We start from the raw sequence: 20,783 nt of genomic DNA, 5'->3' as shown, positions 1-20,783 counted from the left end.
GAAGCAACATGTGTCTCAAAAAGTAGAGTCCTCCAACAGATTATTGCAGATGGAATTTGTCAGACGTAGCTACAGATGGATTTGTCAAAAGTAATAGTAATTGTACAAAAAGCATTTCAATCTTTGTTTGATAACCTTGTTTATTACTTGCTAAGTGCATTTAAAGCGGGACTGTCATGGCTGCATCCGTTTTTTGTTTTTTTAACCCCACTCCCGACTTCACTACCTCTAATTGCCCCCCTAGTCAACCCCGAATGCCCCTAAACCCCCCATATTACCTATTTTTTTTATCTTTATTTTGTGCCATGACCTAGGTCCTGGGTGTGGCCATCTTTGTGTGGGCAGATGAAGGCCCTGTGGGACACGTCATATGTCCATCCTAGATAGCGTCAAAATTCCCACTCATGCCCAGTTAAACACTTGAGCATTCGCTATTGTCCGAAATTCGGTCAGAAATTTCATCAATTCATTCGTCAGAAAGACGAAGTAATGAATCGAAATTTCAAACAAACAAACAAACACCGAATGTCGGCGCTCGGAGCTCCCTCCTTGTAATATGTAAATATAGAAGCGGTTGAAAAAAGACAATTTTAGAAAAAAGAAGACATCAAATGGTAAGTTTTTTTTTTATTCACAGGTGTTTATAGTTTTATTGTTCTCCCCCTCACTATTTTTAGGGTGAGGGGGGTAGGTAGGGCTTTATTTAATTTTTTTTTGGTGGGGAGGTGACTAGGGACTTAGGGACCCCTAGTCACCTGGGGGGGGTATTTTTTCATATAGCCCCCATTGTCTTTTAGGGCCCCCACCCGCCGCTCATGGGTGGGGGCTGGGGACGACAATAGGTCTTCCCCACCTCATCGTTTTTTAGGGCCCCTAGGGCCGGAGGACGACAATAGGTCCCCCATTGTCATTTAGGGCCCCCACCTACCGGCGGGGCCAGGGGGTTGACAATAGGTCTTCTCTCCCCCCATTGTTTTTAGGGCCCCATCCGCCACTCATGGGTGGAAGCTGGGGGGAGGACATTAGGTCCCCCCACCCGCCACTCATGGGTGGGGGTGGGGGGGACAATAGGTGCCCCCATTGTCATTTAGGGCCCCCACTTGCCACTCAAGGGTGGGGGCCGAGGGGAACCCTATGTCCCTGATTTAATTAAATAGCCCCAACTTGTGGGCTTGTTAATAGATGCCCCACTATGGGGCCATTTATGAGAAGGGTTTTTTGGGGGTTTTTTTTAAACCGTGAGCAACCACAGGCTGCTCACTGTTTACTAGACATGCCCCTACTCACAATATAGCGAGTAGAAGCAGATTTATTACTAATACTAAGTAATCTTTACTTCGTATTAGTAAAGTTGACTGAAAGACCAATCTTGGTCTTTCAGCCTTTTGGTAGATAGCTCCCTGATACAGTGGGTATTAGAGAGCTATCTACTAAGTGGCTGCAAGATTCATCCGCAGCACGGATTGGATCAGAATTTCATTCATTTGAATGAAATTTTGAACCAAACTAAAAGTGAATGAACAAACTGTTCTCATTCTGTTAGGGTGAAATTCCGTAGTTTTGAGGGCATCTTGTCTAAATGACAGGACGTTCGGAAGTAGTGAAAGAGGCATTGCAAGATCATGGAGGAAAGGGTGAGTATTGTAGGAAAGTCTCTCTGACCCACAGGAAGTGGGTCAAAGTAGGTCAAGCACAGGAAAAATACATAAGACAAAGTAGTCCCTACTTTGTCTAATGTTTTAAAGAAAACTAGAGCAGACAGGAAAAAAATAAAAACATATCCTTAAGAGAGGGAGAGAAGAGGAAGTGATTAGGGAAAGGTAAGTTTGGCATGACAGTGCCGCTTTGAAATTCATCTAGACTTATTAAAGTTTCACAGTACACCTTCATATAGTGTCCATATCATGGGTTTAATCAGGTCCATTTCTGATAAATGCCCCCTAACGTATTAAAATGGTGATAGTTACATTGCTAAGATGATATATAACTTTTGTTTAGAAATATAAAAATATTTTGAAGCACATGTCAAACGTTCTCCTTACTTGATCACACCTCTGAGTGATGTTTTTATTTCTTACCACCAGGGACTCTAAAGTTGATGGAGTATGATGAGGACTATGTATTTACACTACCCTGTGCCTTTGCTCGATCCATTCTCACAGTTCCCTGGGTGGAACTAGGAGGGAAGGTCAACATTTCCTGTGCCAAAACAGGTTACTTTGCCACAGTTACCTTCCACACAAAGCCTTTCTATGGAGGAAAAGTTCACAGGTATTATCCAAAAAGTGTTCAATAAATTTACTAACAGATTATTGTTTGGTAATCTCTGAGCCTAAATATGAGGCTGCGTTTCTGACAGTGTAGTCATAGGGTGTCTCTGAGCTGGACACTGGACATCTTACACACCAGATGTAGGAAGGATTATGGGGTTTATATGTGGTGTTAAAAAATGTCTGTAATTAACATGGAACACGGAAAAGAGTCAGAATCACTTATGGAATCCACTGGTTTCCATAGTGATTGTCCACGTTTTGTACTTTAGACCTCTTTCAGAACATGACACATTTAATACATAACTGTCAAAATCTCATGCATATCTGATCAAAGTATTTGATCAGTGAAATAACTAGACATGTGCAATTCGTTTAGGTCCGAATTCGAATTCGGACGAATTTCGGGCAATTCGGACATTTTGGAACTTCCGAATGTCCGAATAGCTGAATTGGCGAATTCCCGAAGTTCCAAAATTGCTGAAGTTCCGAAGTGTCGAAGTTCCGAAAGCCGAAGTTGCAGAAGTTCCGAAGTGCCGAAGCACAGTATTGCCTAAATATTAATATATTTAACCAGTGGAAGAATGAAGAATGTTACACTGTTTACAATTTTAAATAAAAAGTATACAAACATAGTCAGGATTCAGCTGTAAGCATTTGCAACACTTACAACAATCAAGTAACATGCATTCATATAAAATGTAAGTTACTTAGCCTGTCAATGTAATGACAGGAATGAATAAGTAGATAACTCCCTAATTCCCACAGTATTAGGGAGCTATCTACTAAAAGGTTGAAAGACCTAAATTGGTCTTTCATCCAAATTTACTAATACTAAGTAAAGATTACTTAGTATTAGTAAATTATGCCCCTACTCGCTATACCGCGAGTAGGGGCATGTCAATTAAACAGTGAGTAGAATAAGGGGGGGGACCTATTGTCCTCCCCCCCCCGGCCCCCACCCATGAGCGGCGGGTGGGGACCCTAAAGAAGAATTAGGGGGGGACCTATTGTCTTCCCCCCTGGCCCCCACCCATAAGCAGCGGGTGGGAGCCCTAAGTTAGAATAAGGGGGGGAACCTCTTGGCCCCACCCATGAGCGGCGGATGGGGGCCCTAAGTTAGAATAAGGGGGGACCTATTGTGTCCCCCCTGACCCCCACCCCTGGGCGGTGGGTGGGGCCCCCAAATTTAGACTAACGGGGGGACCTATTGTCCTCCCCCCGGCCCCCACCCCTGAGCGGTGGGTGGGGGCCCTAACTATCAATAAGGGGGGGGGACCTAATGTCCTCCCCCTGGGCCCCACCCCTGAGCGGCGGGTGAGGGCCCTAAATTTTGAATAAGGGGGAGACCTATTGCCCTCAGCCCCTCAGCCCCCACCCCTGAGCGGTGGGTGGGGGCCCTAACTATCAATAAAGGGGGGGGGACCTATTGTCCTCTCCCCTGGCCCCCACCCATGGGCAGTGGGTGGGGGCCCTAAATGTAACCCCCCCGGTCACCCCCCTCCCCCCAAAAAATAACCCCTACCTACACCCCTCATCCTAAAAATAATGAGGGTGGACCCTTATCTAAATACCTGTAAATAAAAAAATAATAAAACTTACCATTCTTTCTTCTAAACTCTTCTTTTTTCAGACCCAAAAAAGGCCAAATAAAAATCCATAATAACCGACGCACTTAAAAAAAAAAAAAACAAGCACAAAAAATAATAACCAATCTTCACCCATGGAGGGCTCCGCGCAGACTGAGCTCTGCAGGGTGTGGGAAGGCTTGTAAAGCCTTGCCCCGCCATGCAATTAGGCTCAGAGCACTCTGACAGGTAAGTCTCTTCATTTACCTGTCACCGCACTCTGATTGTTTGGCTTGAAATCCACCAATCAGAGTGCTCTGTGCCATTCTACACAGTTCTTTGGCATTTTCCCACGCTGTGTAATTTGACTCATAACAACACTCTGATTGGTTACTTTCAATACATTACTTTTACAATGAGGGGGGTAGGTAGGGGTTATTTTTTTGGGGGGGGAGGGGGTGATTAGGGGTTTGGGGACCCCTAGTCACCTGGGGGGTTACATTTTTATTTAGGGCCCCCACCCGCCGCTCAGAGGTGGGGGCCAGGGGGGAGGACAATAGGTCCCCCCCCTTATTCTAACTTAGGGCCCCCACCCACCGCTCAAGGGTGGGGGCTTGGGGGAGGACAATAGCCCCCCCCCCTTATTCTAACTTAGGGCCTCCACCCACCACCCAGGGGTGGGGGCCAGAGGGGAGGACAATAGGTCCCCCCCTTATTGATATTTAGGGCCCCCACCCGCCGCTCAGGGGTGGGGCCGGGAGGGGGAAGACAATAGGTCCCCCCCTTATTGGTATTTAGGGCCCCCACCCACCACTCATGGGTGGGGGCCGGGGGGAGGACAATAGGCCCCCCCCATTAGTTTACTTTAGGGCCCCCACCCGCCGCTCAGGGGTGGTGGCTGGGGGGAGGAAATAGGTCCCCCCCTTATTGATATTTAGGGCCCCCACCCGCCGCTCAGGGGTGGGGGCTGGGGGGGAGGGCAATAGGTGTCCCCCTTATTTTACTTTAGGGCCCCCACCCTCCATTCAGGGGGGGGGGGAATGTTTTTTTTTTAAGGTTTTGTTTTTTTACAGTGAGCAGCTATAGGCTGCTCACTGTTTAATAGACATGCCCCTACTCGGTTAGTATTAGTAAATTTGGCTGAAAGACCAATTTAGATCTTTCAGCCTTTTGGTAGATAGTTCCCTAATACCGTGCAAGAAAAGTCCCGAAGTCCCGAAATGCAGAAGTTCCGAAGTTGCCGAAGTGACGAAATTCCAAAGTTGTCAAAGTGTCGAAGTGCTGAATCGAACCGAATGGCCGAAGTCCAGAATTTCGGAATGCCGAACCGAACCGAACCGAACCAAAATTTTTCCCCATTCACATCCCTAGAAATAACAGCAATTGCGACAGTCTTCAAATCCATCAATACGAAAAACAGCAAAACATTGGAAAAAATACAATCTCTTTTCGAAAGAAAAATGTTTATGCACAGTCACATACTGTTCAAGGAACTAGAACTCTGAGCATGCGTTATCCAGATCTCCACCGGTGCAGAGTGGTTAACTAGCCCTGTGTGCATGCAAGGTTTGTTAGGGGCAGTCACCCTTTTGCCGCTTCCAGTACCGTAATAAATTAAACACAATTAAAGTGTTTTAAGTACTGAAGTGTGCAGCAGAGTCAGACAGAAACATGATTATGTTTTATAAATTTAATGAACACAGTATTAGTGTCATTTTGTATTATATAGTAATTTAACATGCAATCTATTTCTATAGTAACACTGATAACAAAAATAAATATTCTGGAGAAGAAAATAAAATCTAGATTCCTTATTAGCTACTGGGAGATTTATCCATGTAATTTAAACAGTGTACATCTGCTCATTGTATGTACATGCTATAGTGTAAATAATTTATATATTTTTAATGCCAGTCTTTGTTCGCAGAGATGTAAAATGGATTTAAAAACGTGACAAAAGGTGACATGGACCTTCCTTAACTGTTGTTGTGAATTGCAAATTTGAACATTAACCATCGCTTAATGCTATGAAACTCGAAGCAATTCATTTGCATTTGTCATTGAGTGTGATGTTCATTCCCATTGGAAATGATATAGCAAACAAAGTGACATTAATTGCATCAAATATGCAACAAGCTGCATGCATCTTCTTTGACAAGAGATGTAAGAAAGGGATTTTTTTTATAAAAGAGCAAATTTTGAAGGTCGTTTGTAATGCTGGAAAAAAAAAATTAATTCCTGGTCAATTTCTTCTCAAACCATTTCAATATAATAAAATTCTCTAAATATGTTCTTTAAGGATTCATCATTTTTGCATTACTTAAAGGGACACTATAGTCACCCAGACCACTTTAGCTCAATTAAGTGGTCTGGGTGCCAGGTCCCTCAGGTTTTAACCCTTCAGATGTAAACATAGCAGTTTCAGAGAAACTGCTATGTTTACATTTGGGGTTAATCCAGCCTCTAGTGGCTGTCTTCCGGACAGCCACTAGAGGCGCATCTGCGACGCTGGAGGCACATTTCACCTCCATCACGCAGAGCGTCCATAGGAAAGCATTAAAAAATGCTTTCCTATGGACACTTTGAATACGCGTGCGGCACTTGCTGCGCATGCGCATTCGGCTCCACTGACTTCAGACGGGGGAGGAGAGGTCACCAGCGCCGAGGGAGCCCAGTGCTGGAATAAGGTAAGTGGCTGAATGGGTCTGAACCCCTTCAGCGCCACGGGAGGGAGACCCTGAGGGTGGGGGCACCCTCAGGGCACTATAGTGTCAGGAAAACCGCTTTGTTTTCCTGACACTATAGTGATCCTTTAATATTAATGTACTATTGTATGTACTTTATTATTAATGTACTGTTAATAGCTTGTTTGTTTTCTTATAGAGTCACAGCTGAGGTTAAGCACAATCCTACTAACACGATAGTCTGTAAAGTCCAAGGGGAATGGAATGGAATATTGGAGTTCTCATATAGCAGTGGTGAGACCAAAGTCATCGATACCACAAAGCTTCAGTGTTTGAGGAAAAGGATACGGCCATTAGAGAAACAAGGACCCTTAGAATCAAGGTGAGGATGGCCAGGATTCTGTAATGAATCAGTAAAGATTGCTTTCTACAATACATTTACACAATAGTTAGACTATGCTGTAGCATGTGCTTTACATTACTTTACAGTTTTCCTTGGCAAAGTCTACAAATAAAACAATATTTCAGTTGACCTGTTGGCCAAAAGGTATTTTAGTTTTGGGAAGTAGTGTAAATAGAATGAGAGAGGGACAACATTATACTATGGTAGAAAAGGATCTCATATTATAGGAAAAGGAGCAAGAGAGATAAAACATATAAGGTGGATGGGAGATATAGGGGTTTGAAGATAAATAGAGGGAAGATACAAATGATTATCCTTTTGTTTGTACCAAAACCCCTATATTCTCTACTGATAGATCGATTCAGAAGAAACAGATGTGTTTTAAGAGGAGGTGGAAAAAAACTAGTTATTTAAGCTTGAGAAAAAAATGATACAAGAATGAGAGCCTCAGAAGATAAATGAGGAGAGGTGAAGATAGAGACATTAAAGAAGGCCAGGACAATAGATACTAGAGGATTAATAAACACGATGGAAAGGTTAAAGAGAAGTAATATAGATGTTGGAGAATAAGAGAAGATGTGGTGCTAGACATAAAGGTCATGTAGGCAATTGAAGAACAAAAAATAAATACTATTTATTTTGGTGAAGAAGAAAAAAAGAAATTCTGAAAACGGGGGAGAAGAAGTAGAAAATAAAACGTTGGAGAGAGATGGAGGAGAGAGAACTGGGTTTGAAGGAAATACGGGGGGGAATGTTGACTTTCCCTATGGGGTTTATTTACTAATTACTAAATTCTTAATAATTGAAAGCAGAATAGCAACAATTTGGCAACAATAGCTGATTTGTAAAAATGTGCCCATCTCTGTTATAATCAAAGTTGGTTATTTCAGCCTACATTTTGGCTTTCAGTTTACTACAATTTGGTGATGTAAAACCCAGTGTCTTTAATGGGAAACTACAGTGCCAGGAAAAACAAACTTGTTTCACCCCGCGTCTACTAAACCACCCCCTCCCCCCCACGCATGGTGCAGAAGGAGTTAGAAACTCCTTTTGTCACTCAGGCTGGGTCTAGCACTGATGTCCCTCGGCACTGGCTCGGGTCCACCTTTGCTCCTCCGCCAGCTACGTCTGTTGGTGGGGAGGGACCAAATGCAATGGCGACAATAGCCGCACTCACACTAGGATTATATAATGCTTTCCTCTGGGCATTCGGGTAATGCTGGATGTCCTCTGAAATCCCTCTAGTGACTGCCCGGTAGACAAGCACTAGACGTGCAGTGACCCCACAAAGTTTATTAAAAACTACAATAATTAGCTTTACAGGGTTAAGGGACCTGGGCCTATGCACCTGGACCACTTCAATGAGCTGAAGTGGTCTGGGTGCCTATAGTGTCCCTTTAGAGTCAGTTCTCCATAAAAGTAAATACAGCAGATACAAGGTAACTGTGGAATAGTGCTCTTTTCTCAAGAAAGACTGTATTGACGTATTCCTAATTCATTATATGGCGTAGATCTGTATGTTTAAGAGTAATTAAAATCTCTTAACTATTTTACAATGGAATTTCATTGTCAATAGATTATTTCTGCATAGAGAACATTTATTTATAGAGACCATGGCGAAAGTTGGAGTAATTACTGCAGGTTGTGTCATAGGTTCAAGGTACAGAGCTATCACTGTATGTCAGGCCATGTAGATGCTGCCGGGGTTCGAAGGTCAGGTAATACAATAGATCAATCCAGGACACAAGTATTGTTTTGCTGCCATACTTGTGCATGTGCAGACACATAGAATCAATGTTCCATACATTCTAAATTGATATACATCGCAGTGCTTACACCAAGCATTTCTCTTTCCAGAAACTCAGCTGGGGGTGTACATAGTGTGTTATGATCTAGTGATATGCCTAAACAGGCAGGGACTGGCATGTTTTTGTCATTTCAAGTTAGAGGACAGACAAATAGACCTGGCAAGCCGTACTATAGACAATTCTAGTGTTGCACCCATACTGCATCCACAAACAAACAGAGATTAGTAAGTAGTGGCAAATGTTACTTGGTTTCCTCTTTTTATTCTCATACAAATACTTCAGTACAGTATACTACTTTTAGGAAGGAAAGTGGTCCTTTAGGGAAAGGAAAATGAGGCACTGATAGTGCTGTAATGGAACTGTGGGTAAGTGCTGGGGATGGTTCCATTAAAACACATATATGATTCTTAATCTCACTGCCTAAAACATTGCTACAAAAACAGACAAAAGCAGACCTTCCAGCTGTTAACAAAATTATTGAAAAAGGTTCTGGGTCATCTGGGTGTCCAATATGTGAATACCACTCCTTTAATAGATCTGCTTAGCATCGCCATTGCCTGCTGGGAGAAAAAAACTAAAAAAAAAAAAATGAAAAGCATTTACTCAAAGTAAACCAAGATATATTTCTAGTATTTACACAATTCAACAAATTAAATAAATAAAATAAAAAGCAATTTATGCGACACAATAGAGCTGACTAACTGAATGCATTGTTACAGATAAAGATGAGCATTCTCTCTGTTATTGAAGTAGCAGCAGGCAGTTAAATGCAGATATATTACAGCACCAAAAAATGTAATGAAAAAGAAGTTTGCTGTGTAAATAAGCGGATTTATCAAAGTTATTCTTAATAATCTTGCTTTCTGGGAACAGATGAGGAAACAGCGGTATAAGCTCTTTTTAACAGAAGAGGTTCAACTGTAATAAATGGGAAGCATCGTGAAAATAAACTGACTTTCCAGCACGTATTTTATGAAAAGACATAGATAAACCAAAGTAAGAAACGAGAACTGAGAGATCCTTATTTTAACTGGCACTGAGACGTTCAGTATCTGTCAGTTTTGTGTCTGTGCTTTGTTATACATGGTTATAACATGAATATGTACCAATGACGCTTCGCTTTGTGTTCAGAATGCCGCGTAGGAACAAGCTGATAAAGATTCATAACGGTTTCAAACAAACAGATATATTTATATTTGTTTCCTGACTGTACAAGGTAGCAGATCCTTACTAAACTCTTATACATAATTTTCTTGCATCCATTCATGTTTCTGTTCCCAGCTATAGCAGCCATGAGTCATGTCTGTACGTTAGTAGTTAGTAGGCCGTATCCAATAATCTCCTCCTCCTGATTTCAACAAAGTTCCTGGTTTTACTTGTTTTAATTGTATGAGCACACAAGCCAAGGTAAACAACCATCTACATTTCCAGAAGTTTTAGAGATCCTATGTCAAATTACGCAAGCATTGAGTTGGAGACCAGCGCTACTTGTAAAATAGAAGTATATGATGACGTTTTTTAGAGGTTCTTTCTGTAAAACCTGTTATAAATATAGCAACCTTCCTCTGATTTAGCTACCATGTCATTTAAGTAAAAGTCCTGCTCTGCTTTGTGAGCCCACAACTGCTCCTCACAGACAAACCCTGTGTTTTGTAAATGAAAAAGCAATCTATAAAATAGGCTATCAAGAATTTTTTTCAGTTTAACTCACATGATAATTTAAGCATTAATAAGCTTTCAAAGCAACGAAAAAAATATAATAATTATATACTGGGTGCATATATGTTGTCAGATAACCACCTAGCCAGCCTTTTTTCCCCCTTTGTTGAGTATACTCGTTTCAGTGATGGGATATGCCACAATGTGTTCCAAATATACTTTTTTAATGCTTCATTTTGCACTAAATAAAATGGCTTTATGTATTACAAATGAGATTAATGGATTGGGTTGATAGCCAGCTTGTGAAATAGAGGAGTTTACAAAAACAACCTTCATTTGAGTTAGAAATGTTAACAGCCATTTTGGCTCAGATTTTGCGACCTGCTTGTTAGTTCAATAAACTACCGGTAATTACAAATCGCAAATCAGAAAAGTTTTGGCATATTCACTAAACTCTTGAGTTGTACAGAATTGAAGTCAGAATGGTGAAACTGAGAATGAAACAGTCTAGTTGTTATTAGAACTGAGTTTGGGGATTTCTACAAATAGGCTATTGTGATATAAAGCCTAATTGAGATTTTAGTTAGATACAAATTGCAGTTTAGTGAATACATCCCTCTGTAGACTAGACTTGTACAATCCACAGCTATGTAGCATATAGCCCCTGGAGGGCCTAATAGTCCTTTTTCCAATTTGATAATTTTTTTGCCAGTTTAACGTTTATAAGGCTACATATATAATAACTGTGAAAACAAAGAACACCGTTCTTCCTTTATTCTTCGTGTCTGCACTATATAGACAGGGGTAGTCAACCTTTTAATACCTACCGCCCACTTTTGTATCTTTGTTGATGGTAAAATTTCCTTACTGCCCACCAGTGCCGCAGTAACTAATTTTATAGTGCAAGTGCAATGCTCTGACCAGCCTGGTAGCAGGAGGAACACAGAGCCTCTGAGGCCCTTCCCTATCTCTGCTGGAACTAAGTGGCAGCAGGCCGGTGAGGGAGATCTTTGATCTCCTCAACAGCCTGAGAGGGCTTACAGCAAGGCTGGCTCTGCATGGGCCAGCAGGGGAGATGAAATGATCTCCCAAGCCGGCCTTGGTCCACGGCCATCAAGGCCCACTGGGCATTTTCTGCAGAACCCACTAGTGGGCAGTAGGCACCAGGTTGACTACCCCTGATATAGACAAAGTACTTATTTATAACCTTCTCGGTAATTAGATTTTGTTCGATTTTACTATTATCAATAAGAATGTAGCGAGTATAAATTACCACCAGGTTTCCAACCTTGTTGCTAGATCTTTAGCCTATTGCCAATAATTGGTGCCACTAAATATATCAGCCACTCACAAATTAGTGGCTTGCTGGTAAAGCACAGAAACACACACCTAAGCTTGTGCACTTCAACCTTTGTTGCCAAAAGCAACAGACAAGAGACAAGTAGTGGCTGGCCAGTAAAACTTACTGATATAGTTGGAAGAAGTTTTTTCATTTCAATAAGATATATTGGAATTTAGCCGTCATTAACCTCTTTAAATGAGAGGCTGGTGTCAAGTTTTTTGGGTTAGCGGCAAAGGCGTATCTACTGAAGATAGCATCTATGGCAAGCATTGAAATGGTACCTACCATAAATCTACCATAAAATTGGCTCAAAAATTCAGGCTGCATCTAATGTTCGTGTATAGTGTGTGCTGGCTGTATGCAATATGTGTGTGTGCGATGTGTGTGGTGTCTGTATATAATGTGTATATAATGCTCTGTGTAGCCCCCTCCTGCTTGGATTTCTTCAAGGAAGGAGGGCAGTGATCCCTGGTGGGCAATTGATCCAGTGATCCAGCAGGGGTTAGCTCTGCCTGGTGGTCTATAGGGGTCCTGAGGGAGTAACAGCTTTTGGAGGGTGAGAGTGACATGGCAAGGAGGGTGAATGTGACAAGGTTTGGGGGTGAGTGTCACATGTTTGGGAGGTGAGTGTGACAGAGTTAGGGGATTAGTTTGAAAATGTGAGGTGGGGTGAATTTGGCAGGGTGAGGGGTTGAGAGGGGGTGAGTGTGGCAGCGTTATGGGATTAGTGTGGCAGGGTGAGAGGGGTTAGTGGCAGATGGTAATGAATAGCAACAGGGTATAAAATCAGTTGCTAATTGTGGTTAGGGGCTCCCATAGGAAACAACGGGAACCAGCTGCTACTAGTAACTGGTAACATCCTGTCGCTACTTCGAAAATGTTGCAGCCAGGAAACAGCCGCTATTCGCTAACAGTAGTGACAGTTTTAGTAAAGAGTACCAGCTGGATGCTAAAAAGCTGGAACACAGTTGTAAACAAGCTCTTTTTCCCCTCTTTATCATAGTTTCACCTCTCACCTCTTTTTATTTTTTAATTTCTGTTCTTGTCTCAAAATCCATTCTGAATATGTCTTACTTGCACTTGTGAAAGCCTTCTGCCTCTCACCCTGCTTCTCTCTTTTAGTAACTTTGACACAAGGACATTTGAAAAGTCTCACCGTTCTTGAGGCAAAATATAGTTGGAAAAGACAAAGGAAATGTTAAGTATATTTTAGTTGTCAAACCATCAGAAAAACAACAGCAATATTCTCCCATTTATTTTACTATTAACATTTACTTAAGACAGTTATGGTTCAGGAAAGGTAATAAAACTTTTCAACTGTACAAAATGAGGGAAATATAAAGCACACTTATGAGAGAGCTTCATTGTCCCCAAAAGACCATAAAAGCCATTTTTTGCAGAATATAAACTTTTAACACTCACTCCTTCCTACTAATGATAAGATTCAAAGGAACATTTTAGTAAGAAGCATCATCAGAATTGTCAGAGATACTTAATATATACTTTGATGGTATATTCTAGCCGATATTTGACACCAAATTCTAACTTCTGCAGTCACTCCAGTAACTAGCAAAGGAGCAAAAGAATAGCAGTCTCTCTACTCATTTGCAAACATTTGCTGTGGGGTCAATTAATATAAAACAGTGTGTCTTATAACTCATGAGTCAGGACCAATACTTGTGACCCCTTCCTAGATTAATTTAGTAATTATTGGTTAGATAAGGAACATCACACTCTTTACCCATCATGCAGCTGCCATTAATCTAGTGTCAGGAATACAAACATGTATTCCTGACACTATAAGTGTAAAACCCTATTTTAGGTCCTCTGCCCCCCTTGGCTCCCCTTAAGTTAAAGAACTCTAATTTCTAAAACTCTAATTCTAGAACCTAATTTCCAGCACTTTTGCGGTTCCAGTTGTGGCTGGCTCCACCCTTACTCCCACTTTTTGACCAGGGCCAGGCCAAGACATTGTGCTGCCTGGATCAAGTATGAAATGCTGCCCTCACTCCTCCCCCCCCCCCCCCCCCCAAAAAAAAACAAAAAAAGAAACAAAACAAAAAACATATATGCTTCTGCAATGGTAGTGTCTCTATGTGGGTGTGCTGGGGACGAAGTGAGTGTCTGTGTGTGTGCTGGGAATGTAGTATGTGTCTGTGTGCGTGCTGGGAATGTGTAGCAGTACTTAACCTTTCATGGGGCCGGCCGGGGTCCTCTGTTCAAGCCGCGCGCGTCTCTGCTGCTGCACGAGCCACGCGCGGCTCATCCGACGGCTGCAACAGGAAGGCGGGCAGTGACCGCGAGAAGCGGTCACGTGTCCCGCCTGACTCTAAGAGCGCGCCGCAGGTCTCGGGCGCGCTCTTAAAGGGACAGTGGGAGCCTAAATTGGCAAAGGCCTCCCATTGGTCCCTGTCATGCCACACTCCCCATACACTTACCTTTGGGGGGCGTGGATGTGACAGGGACCAATCAAAATAGATGTTTAGGCATATATACTCACCTTTTTCCCTTAGATCCTTGCCCTATCGTGGTTTCTGTTTCAGTTCCCTTTAGCGCTTGTTGTGTTCAGTTGTGTTCCTTCGTACTTGACCTTGGCTTTGTTTCTGACTACGTTATCTCTTTATCCTTATCTGTTCTGTTTGCCGGCTTGCTGTTTACTGTGTACCAGACCCCGGCTAGTCCTAGTTTACGCTGTCTCTTTGTGCCCTTGACCTCGGATCGCTCCTGACTCTATATCTCTCTCCTTTACGTCAAGTCCGGCCACTCTAAGGTCCGGTAGACGTATCTCCCCTCTGTGTTGTCTTCTGTTTAGTTGAATTCTGCGTGTTGGGGTATATTTTCGTTACATTACGATAGGGCCATGGACCCCGCAGATTTAGCTCAGCAGATGGCGTCTCATGAGGCTAGATTTGTAGAGCAGGATCACTGTATGGATCATATAGCCCAGGCTCTCCAGATGCTCTTATCTAGAACTATTCCAGCAACCACACCTAACCCTCCTACACCTCTTCTTCCTGAAGTATCTACTTTGCCTAATACTTCGGCCCATTTAACACCTCCTCCTAGGTATGGAGGGGACTCTAAGACATGCAGAGGTTTCATTAATCAAATAGAATTCCACTTTGAGATGTATCCACGTTCCTTTCCCACAGAAAGGTCCAAGGTGGGGTTCCTTATGCACCAACTTACCGATAAAGCTCTTGAGTGGGCAAATCCTATTTGGGAGGCTAATGGACCTATGGTGCATGATTTCAATAGTTTCCTTATGGCTTTTCGTAGAACTTTTGACACAACGAAAAGGTCAAAAAATGCCGCAAGAGCATTAATGAGAATTAAACGGGGTTCTAGGTCTGTGGCTGATTATGCCATTCAGTTTCGTACCCTTGCTTCACAGGTAGATTGGACCAACAATGGGTTAACTACTGCATTCATGGAAGGTTTATCTGACACTATATTGGATGAGGTAGCAGCTAGGGAGCTTCCTATTGCATTAGAGGACCTTGTTGACTACCTCATTGATATAGATAATAGGATTCGTGACAGGCTCTATACTAAAAACAGGAATAGACGTTTTGTTACACCTATTAACCCCAGAGTTGATAAACCTGAGACTGTTAAAGTATTTGAGGAGGAACCCATGCAATTAGGGGTTGCCAAACTCTCTGATACTGAAAAATTACATAGGAGAAGGGACGGACTCTGCCTATACTGTGGTAGGAGAGACCATATGGTAAAGGAATGTCCTTTGCTTCCAGAAAACTCTCGCACCTAAGACCTTATAGGGGACTGGCCTTGGGTGTGATATCTAAGTCTCCTAACCGTTTGCTTCTCCCTGTTTCTTTGCATATGGGAGAGAGTTGCATAGCTGAGCACATGCACGCCCTGGTTGATTCCGTGGCAGCTGAAAATTTCATAGACTCTGGTTTTGTTAAGAAAAGCAACATTCCCATCAGAGAGAAGGAGATACCCTTGGCCGTTGAGGCCATAAATGGTAGACCATTAAGTTCTCCAGTTGTTACTCATGAAACTGTACCGTTACACATGTATACAGGGGTTTTACACTTTGAAACCATTCGGTTCCAGGTCATCACCTCTCCCTCTTCTCACGTCGTGTTAGGGTACCCATGGTTACGTGCTCACAATCCCATTTTCGACTGGGAGTCAGGGCAAATAAAATCATGGAGCGAAGCCTGCCACGAGTCTTGTACTATTGAAGTCACCCCTTTGAATTCTATTAATGTTCCTACTACTCCTCCTTTGTCTACTGTAATACCCCCTCAGTACTGATTTCTCAAGACTGTCTTCGATAAAAGGGAGGCTGACAAATTACCGCCTCACAGACCCTACGATTGTGCTATCGATTTATTGCCTGGCACGATACCTCCAAAGGGCAGGGTGTACCCTTTATCTGTTCAAGAAGACCGTGTCATGGAGGAGTATATTAAGGAATCACTAGAAAAGGGGTTTATTAGGAGATCCTCTTCTCCGGCTGGAGCGGGGTTCTTCTTTGTATCGAAGAAAGAAGGTGATTTAAGACCGTGTATTGATTATAGAGGTCTAAATAAAATCACCATCAAAAATGCAAATTGGATCTTAGAGGTGCATACAATTTAATACGTATTAAGAAAGACCACGAATGGAAGACGGCATTCAACACTAGATCTGGCCATTACGGGTATACAGGGAGTGCAGAATTATTAGGCAAATGAGTATTTTGACCACATCATCCTCTTTATGCATGTTGTCTTACTCCAAGCTGTATAGGCTCGAAAGCCTACTACCAATTAAGCATATTAGGTGATGTGCATCTCTGTAATGAGAAGGGGTGTGGTCTAATGACATCAACACCCTATATCAGGTGTGCATAATTATTAGGCAACTTCCTTTACTTTTGCAAAATGGGTCAAAAGAAGGACTTGACAGGCTCAGAAAAGTCAAAAATAGTGAGATATCTTGCAGAGGGATGCAGCACTCTTAAAATTGCAAAGCTTCTGAAGCGTGATCATCGAACAATCAAGCGCTTCATTCAAAATAGTCAACAGGGTCGCAAGAAGCGTGTGGAAAAACCAAGGCGCAAAATAACTGCCCATGAACTGAGAAAAGTCAAGCGTGCAGCTGCCAAGATGCCACTTGCCACCAGTTTGGCCGTATTTCAGAGCTGCAACATCACTGGAGTGCCCAAAAGCACAAGGTGTGCAATACTCAGAGACATGGCCAAGGTAAGAAAGGCTGAAAGACGACCACCACTGAACAAGACACACAAGCTGAAACGTCAAGACTGGGCCAAGAAATATCTCAAGACTGATTTTTCTAAGGTTTTATGGACTGATGAAATGAGAGTGAGTCTTGATGGGCCAGATGGATGGGCCCGTGGCTGGATTGGTAAAGGGCAGAGAGCTCCAGTCAGACTCAGACGCCAGCAAGGTGGAGGTGGAGTACTGGTTTGGGCTGGTATCATCAAAGATGAGCTTGTGGGGCCTTTTCAGGTTGAGGATGGAGTCAAGCTCAACTCCCAGTCCTACTGCCAGTTTCTGGAAGACACCTTCTTCAAGCAGTGGTACAGGAAGATGTCTGCATCCTTCAAGAAAAACATGATTTTCATGCAGGACAATGCTCCATCACACGCGTCCAAGTACTCCACAGCGTGGCTGGCAAGAAAGGGTATAAAAGAAATCTAATGACATGGCCTCCTTGTTCACCTGATCTGAACCCCATTGAGAACCTGTGGTCCATCATCAAATGTGAGATTTACAAGGAGGGAAAACAGTACACCTCTCTGAACAGTGTCTGGGAGGCTGTGGTTGCTGCTGCACGCAATGTTGATGGTGAACAGATCAAAACACTGACAGAATCCATGGATGGCAGGCTTTTGAGTGTCCTTGCAAAGAAAGGTGGCTATATTGGTCACTGATTTGTTTTTATTATGTTTTTGAATGTCGGAAATGTATATTTGTGAATGTTGAGATGTTATATTGGTTTCACTGGTAAAAATAAATAATTGAAATGGGTATATATTTGTTTTTTGTTAAGTTGCCTAATAATTATGCACAGTAATAGTCACCTGCACACACAGATATCCCCCTAAAATAGCTATAACTAAAAACAAACTAAAAACTACTTCCAAAAATATTCAGCTTTGATATTAATGAGTTTTTTGGGTTCATTGAGAACATGGTTGTTGTTCAATAATAAAATTAATCCTCAAAAATACAACTTGCCTAATAATTCTGCACTCCCTGTACTGTTATGCCATTTGGTCTATGTAATGCTCCAGCAGTATTTCAAGAATTTATTAATGACGTCCTAAGAGGCTTTATTCACACATTTGTAATTGTGTACTTGGACGATATATTAATATACTCTACAGATTTACACACTCATCACAGACATGTTACAACAGTCCTGTGAAGACCCTTCTTGCTAATGGTCTTTATTGTAAACTGGAAAAATGTCTATTTGACCAATCCGAAGTCCAGTTTTTGGGATATTTGATTTCCGCTAAAGGTTTTCGTATGGATCCCCAGAAGCTTTCTGCTGTCATGGAATGGCCTCTACCACAAGGTTTGAAAGCCATTCAGCATTTTCTTGGTTTCTCTAACTATTATAGACGCTTTATTAAAGGTTTTTCCTCTATTGTAGCGCTTATCACCTGTATGACAAAAAAGGATGGCAATACTCGTGTCTGGTCTCCCGAGGCACTTCAGGCTTTTGAATATCTTAAAACTATGTTCGCATCTGCACCTATTTTACAGCATCCTGTCCCCTCACTGCCCAATATTCTTGAAGTTGATGCTTCCGATATCGGGGTAGGTGCTCTCTTATCCCAAAGAGAGTCGCCTGAAAAGCCATTGCATCCTTGTGGCTTCTTTTCTAAACAAATGTCCAAAGCAGAAAAGAATTATGATGTGGGTAATCGCGAACTCCTTGCTATTATTTTAGCACTCAAAGAATGGAGACATTTGTTAGAAGGAACTAAGGATCCCATCCTCATATTTACAGATCACAAGAACCTATCCTACCTTAGAGAGGCTAGATTGTCTTCTAGGCAGGCTAGGTGGTCACTGTTTTTGTCCCATTTCAATTATATTATCACCTATAGGCCAGGCGATCGCAACACTAAAGCAGACGCTCTGTCCAGACAGTTCGAAACTGCTGACAAACAGGAGATTGATGTTACTCCTGTCATTCCCCCAGACAGGATAATAGCTACTACTATTTTATCTATTTCCTCGTCCCTCTTGCAGACCATACAAGCGAAACAAAGCATGGCACCTAGCGAGAGGCCTACTGATAAACTATTTGTCGATGTTCCCGAGAGATGGTATATTCTGTCGTTGTATCATGACACTAAGACTGCTGGACATCCTGGTATTTCCAAAACGGTGTCAGCTGTTTCTCTGTATTTTTGGTGGGATTCCTTGCGCAAGGATGTCACCGACTATATAGGTGCTTGTACTACTTGTGCCTGTATGAAATCTTCTCGTAGAGTTTCTTGTGGGCTGTTGCATCCGTTACCCATTCCCGAGAGACTTGGTCTAACCTGTCCATGGATTTTATTGTTGAATTACCCCCTTCGAATGGTAACACTGTTATCCTAATGATAGTAGATCGGTTTTCCAAGATGGCTCACTTTGTGTCTCTTCGCAAGCTGCCCATGTCTAGGGAACTGGCACTTATCTTCCCTAGAGAGGTGTTTCGATTGCATGGCATTCCCGTATCTATTGTATCCGATAGGGGTAGCCAATTTATTTCCAGGTTCTGGAAAGCTTTTTGTTCGGAAATGGGAATTACTCTCTCATTTTCTTCCGCTTACCACCCCCAGTCTAATGGAGCTGCTGAACGTGCCAATCAATCTCTGGAGCAGTACCTTCATTGTTTCGTATCCCACCATCAGAACAATTGGGCTGACCTTCTTCCTTGGACTGAGTTTGCTCGGAATAACGCTACTCATGATTCTTCCGGCAAAAGTCCTTTTTACGTTGTCTATGGCCAGCATCCCGTTGTTCTTCCGGCTGCTTTCTCCTCACAGGGCATGCCAGTTCTGGACGAGCATTTGGCTGGTTTGCGTAATACTTGGGAGCAGGTTCAGCGTTCTTTGGTGGATTCCGCTGCTCGCCAGAAGGTGCAGGCTGACAAGCATCGCAGGGCGGCTCCTTCTTATGTCGTGATGGACAGGGTTTTACTTTCCACGCAAAATATTCGCCTCCAGGTGCCTTATATGAAATTGGCTCCCCGCTTTATTGTTCCTTATCGTGTTTTGCATAAGGTTAATCCTGTTTCGTATGCCTTGGGTCTTCCTAAGAATCTGCAACAGGAAGGCGGGCAGTGACCGTGTCCCTCCTGACTCTAAGAGCGCGCCGCGGGTCTCGGGCGCGCTCTTAAAGGGACAGTGGGAGCCTAAATTGGCAAAGGCCTCCCATTGGTCCCTGTCATGCCACACTCCCCATACACTTACCTTTTGGGGGCGTGGATGGGACAGGGACCAGTCAAAATAGATGTTTAGGCATATATACTCACCTTTTTCCCTTAGTTCCTTGCCCTATCGTGGTTTCTGTTTCAGTTCCCTTTAGTGCTTGGTGTTCAGTTGTGTTTCTTCGTACTTGACCTTGGCTTTGTTTCTGACTACGTTATCTCTTTATCCTTATCTGTTCTGTTTGCCGGCTTGCTGTTTACTGTGTACCAGACCCCGGCTAGTCCTAGTTTACGCTGTCTCTTTGTGCCCTTGACCTCGGATCGCTCCTGACTCTATATCTCTCTCCTTTACGTCAAGTCCGGCCACTCTAAGGTCCGGTAGACGTATCTCCCCTCTGTGTTGTCTTCTGTTTAGTTGAATTCTGCGTGTTGGTATATATTTTCGTTACAGAATGTAATATGTGTATGTGTGCGTGCTGGAGATGTAGCTTATATTATATAGTATATGCATGTGTGTCAGTGATTGTATCTGTTTGTCTATGTATCTGCATGTGTGGCAGTGTGTCTGTGCAGCTGTATGTGTGTCAGTATAGGTATCAAAAACTGCCACACATGCAAATACTGACACACATACAGA

The 20,783-nt window shown here is 42.7% G+C and overlaps 1 protein-coding gene across 1 annotated transcript in view; it reads left to right on the top strand.

Annotated features, from left to right (window-relative positions):
• Positions 1–20,783, top strand: part of OSBPL10 (oxysterol binding protein like 10) — a 451,647-nt gene that overhangs the window by 415,731 nt on the left and 15,133 nt on the right. The window contains exons 9-10 of the mRNA XM_063452222.1: positions 2,085–2,271; positions 6,722–6,904. Coding sequence (XP_063308292.1) covers positions 2,085–2,271; positions 6,722–6,904 — 370 coding nt within the window. The remainder of the gene's footprint in view (positions 1–2,084; positions 2,272–6,721; positions 6,905–20,783) is intronic.

The sequence above is a fragment of the Pelobates fuscus genome, chromosome 4 (assembly GCF_036172605.1).
Source record: "Pelobates fuscus isolate aPelFus1 chromosome 4, aPelFus1.pri, whole genome shotgun sequence".
Classification (NCBI taxonomy): domain Eukaryota; kingdom Metazoa; phylum Chordata; class Amphibia; order Anura; family Pelobatidae; genus Pelobates; species Pelobates fuscus.
Note: the sequence above shows the minus strand (reverse complement) of the source record. Positions and strands in the feature narration are given on the sequence as shown.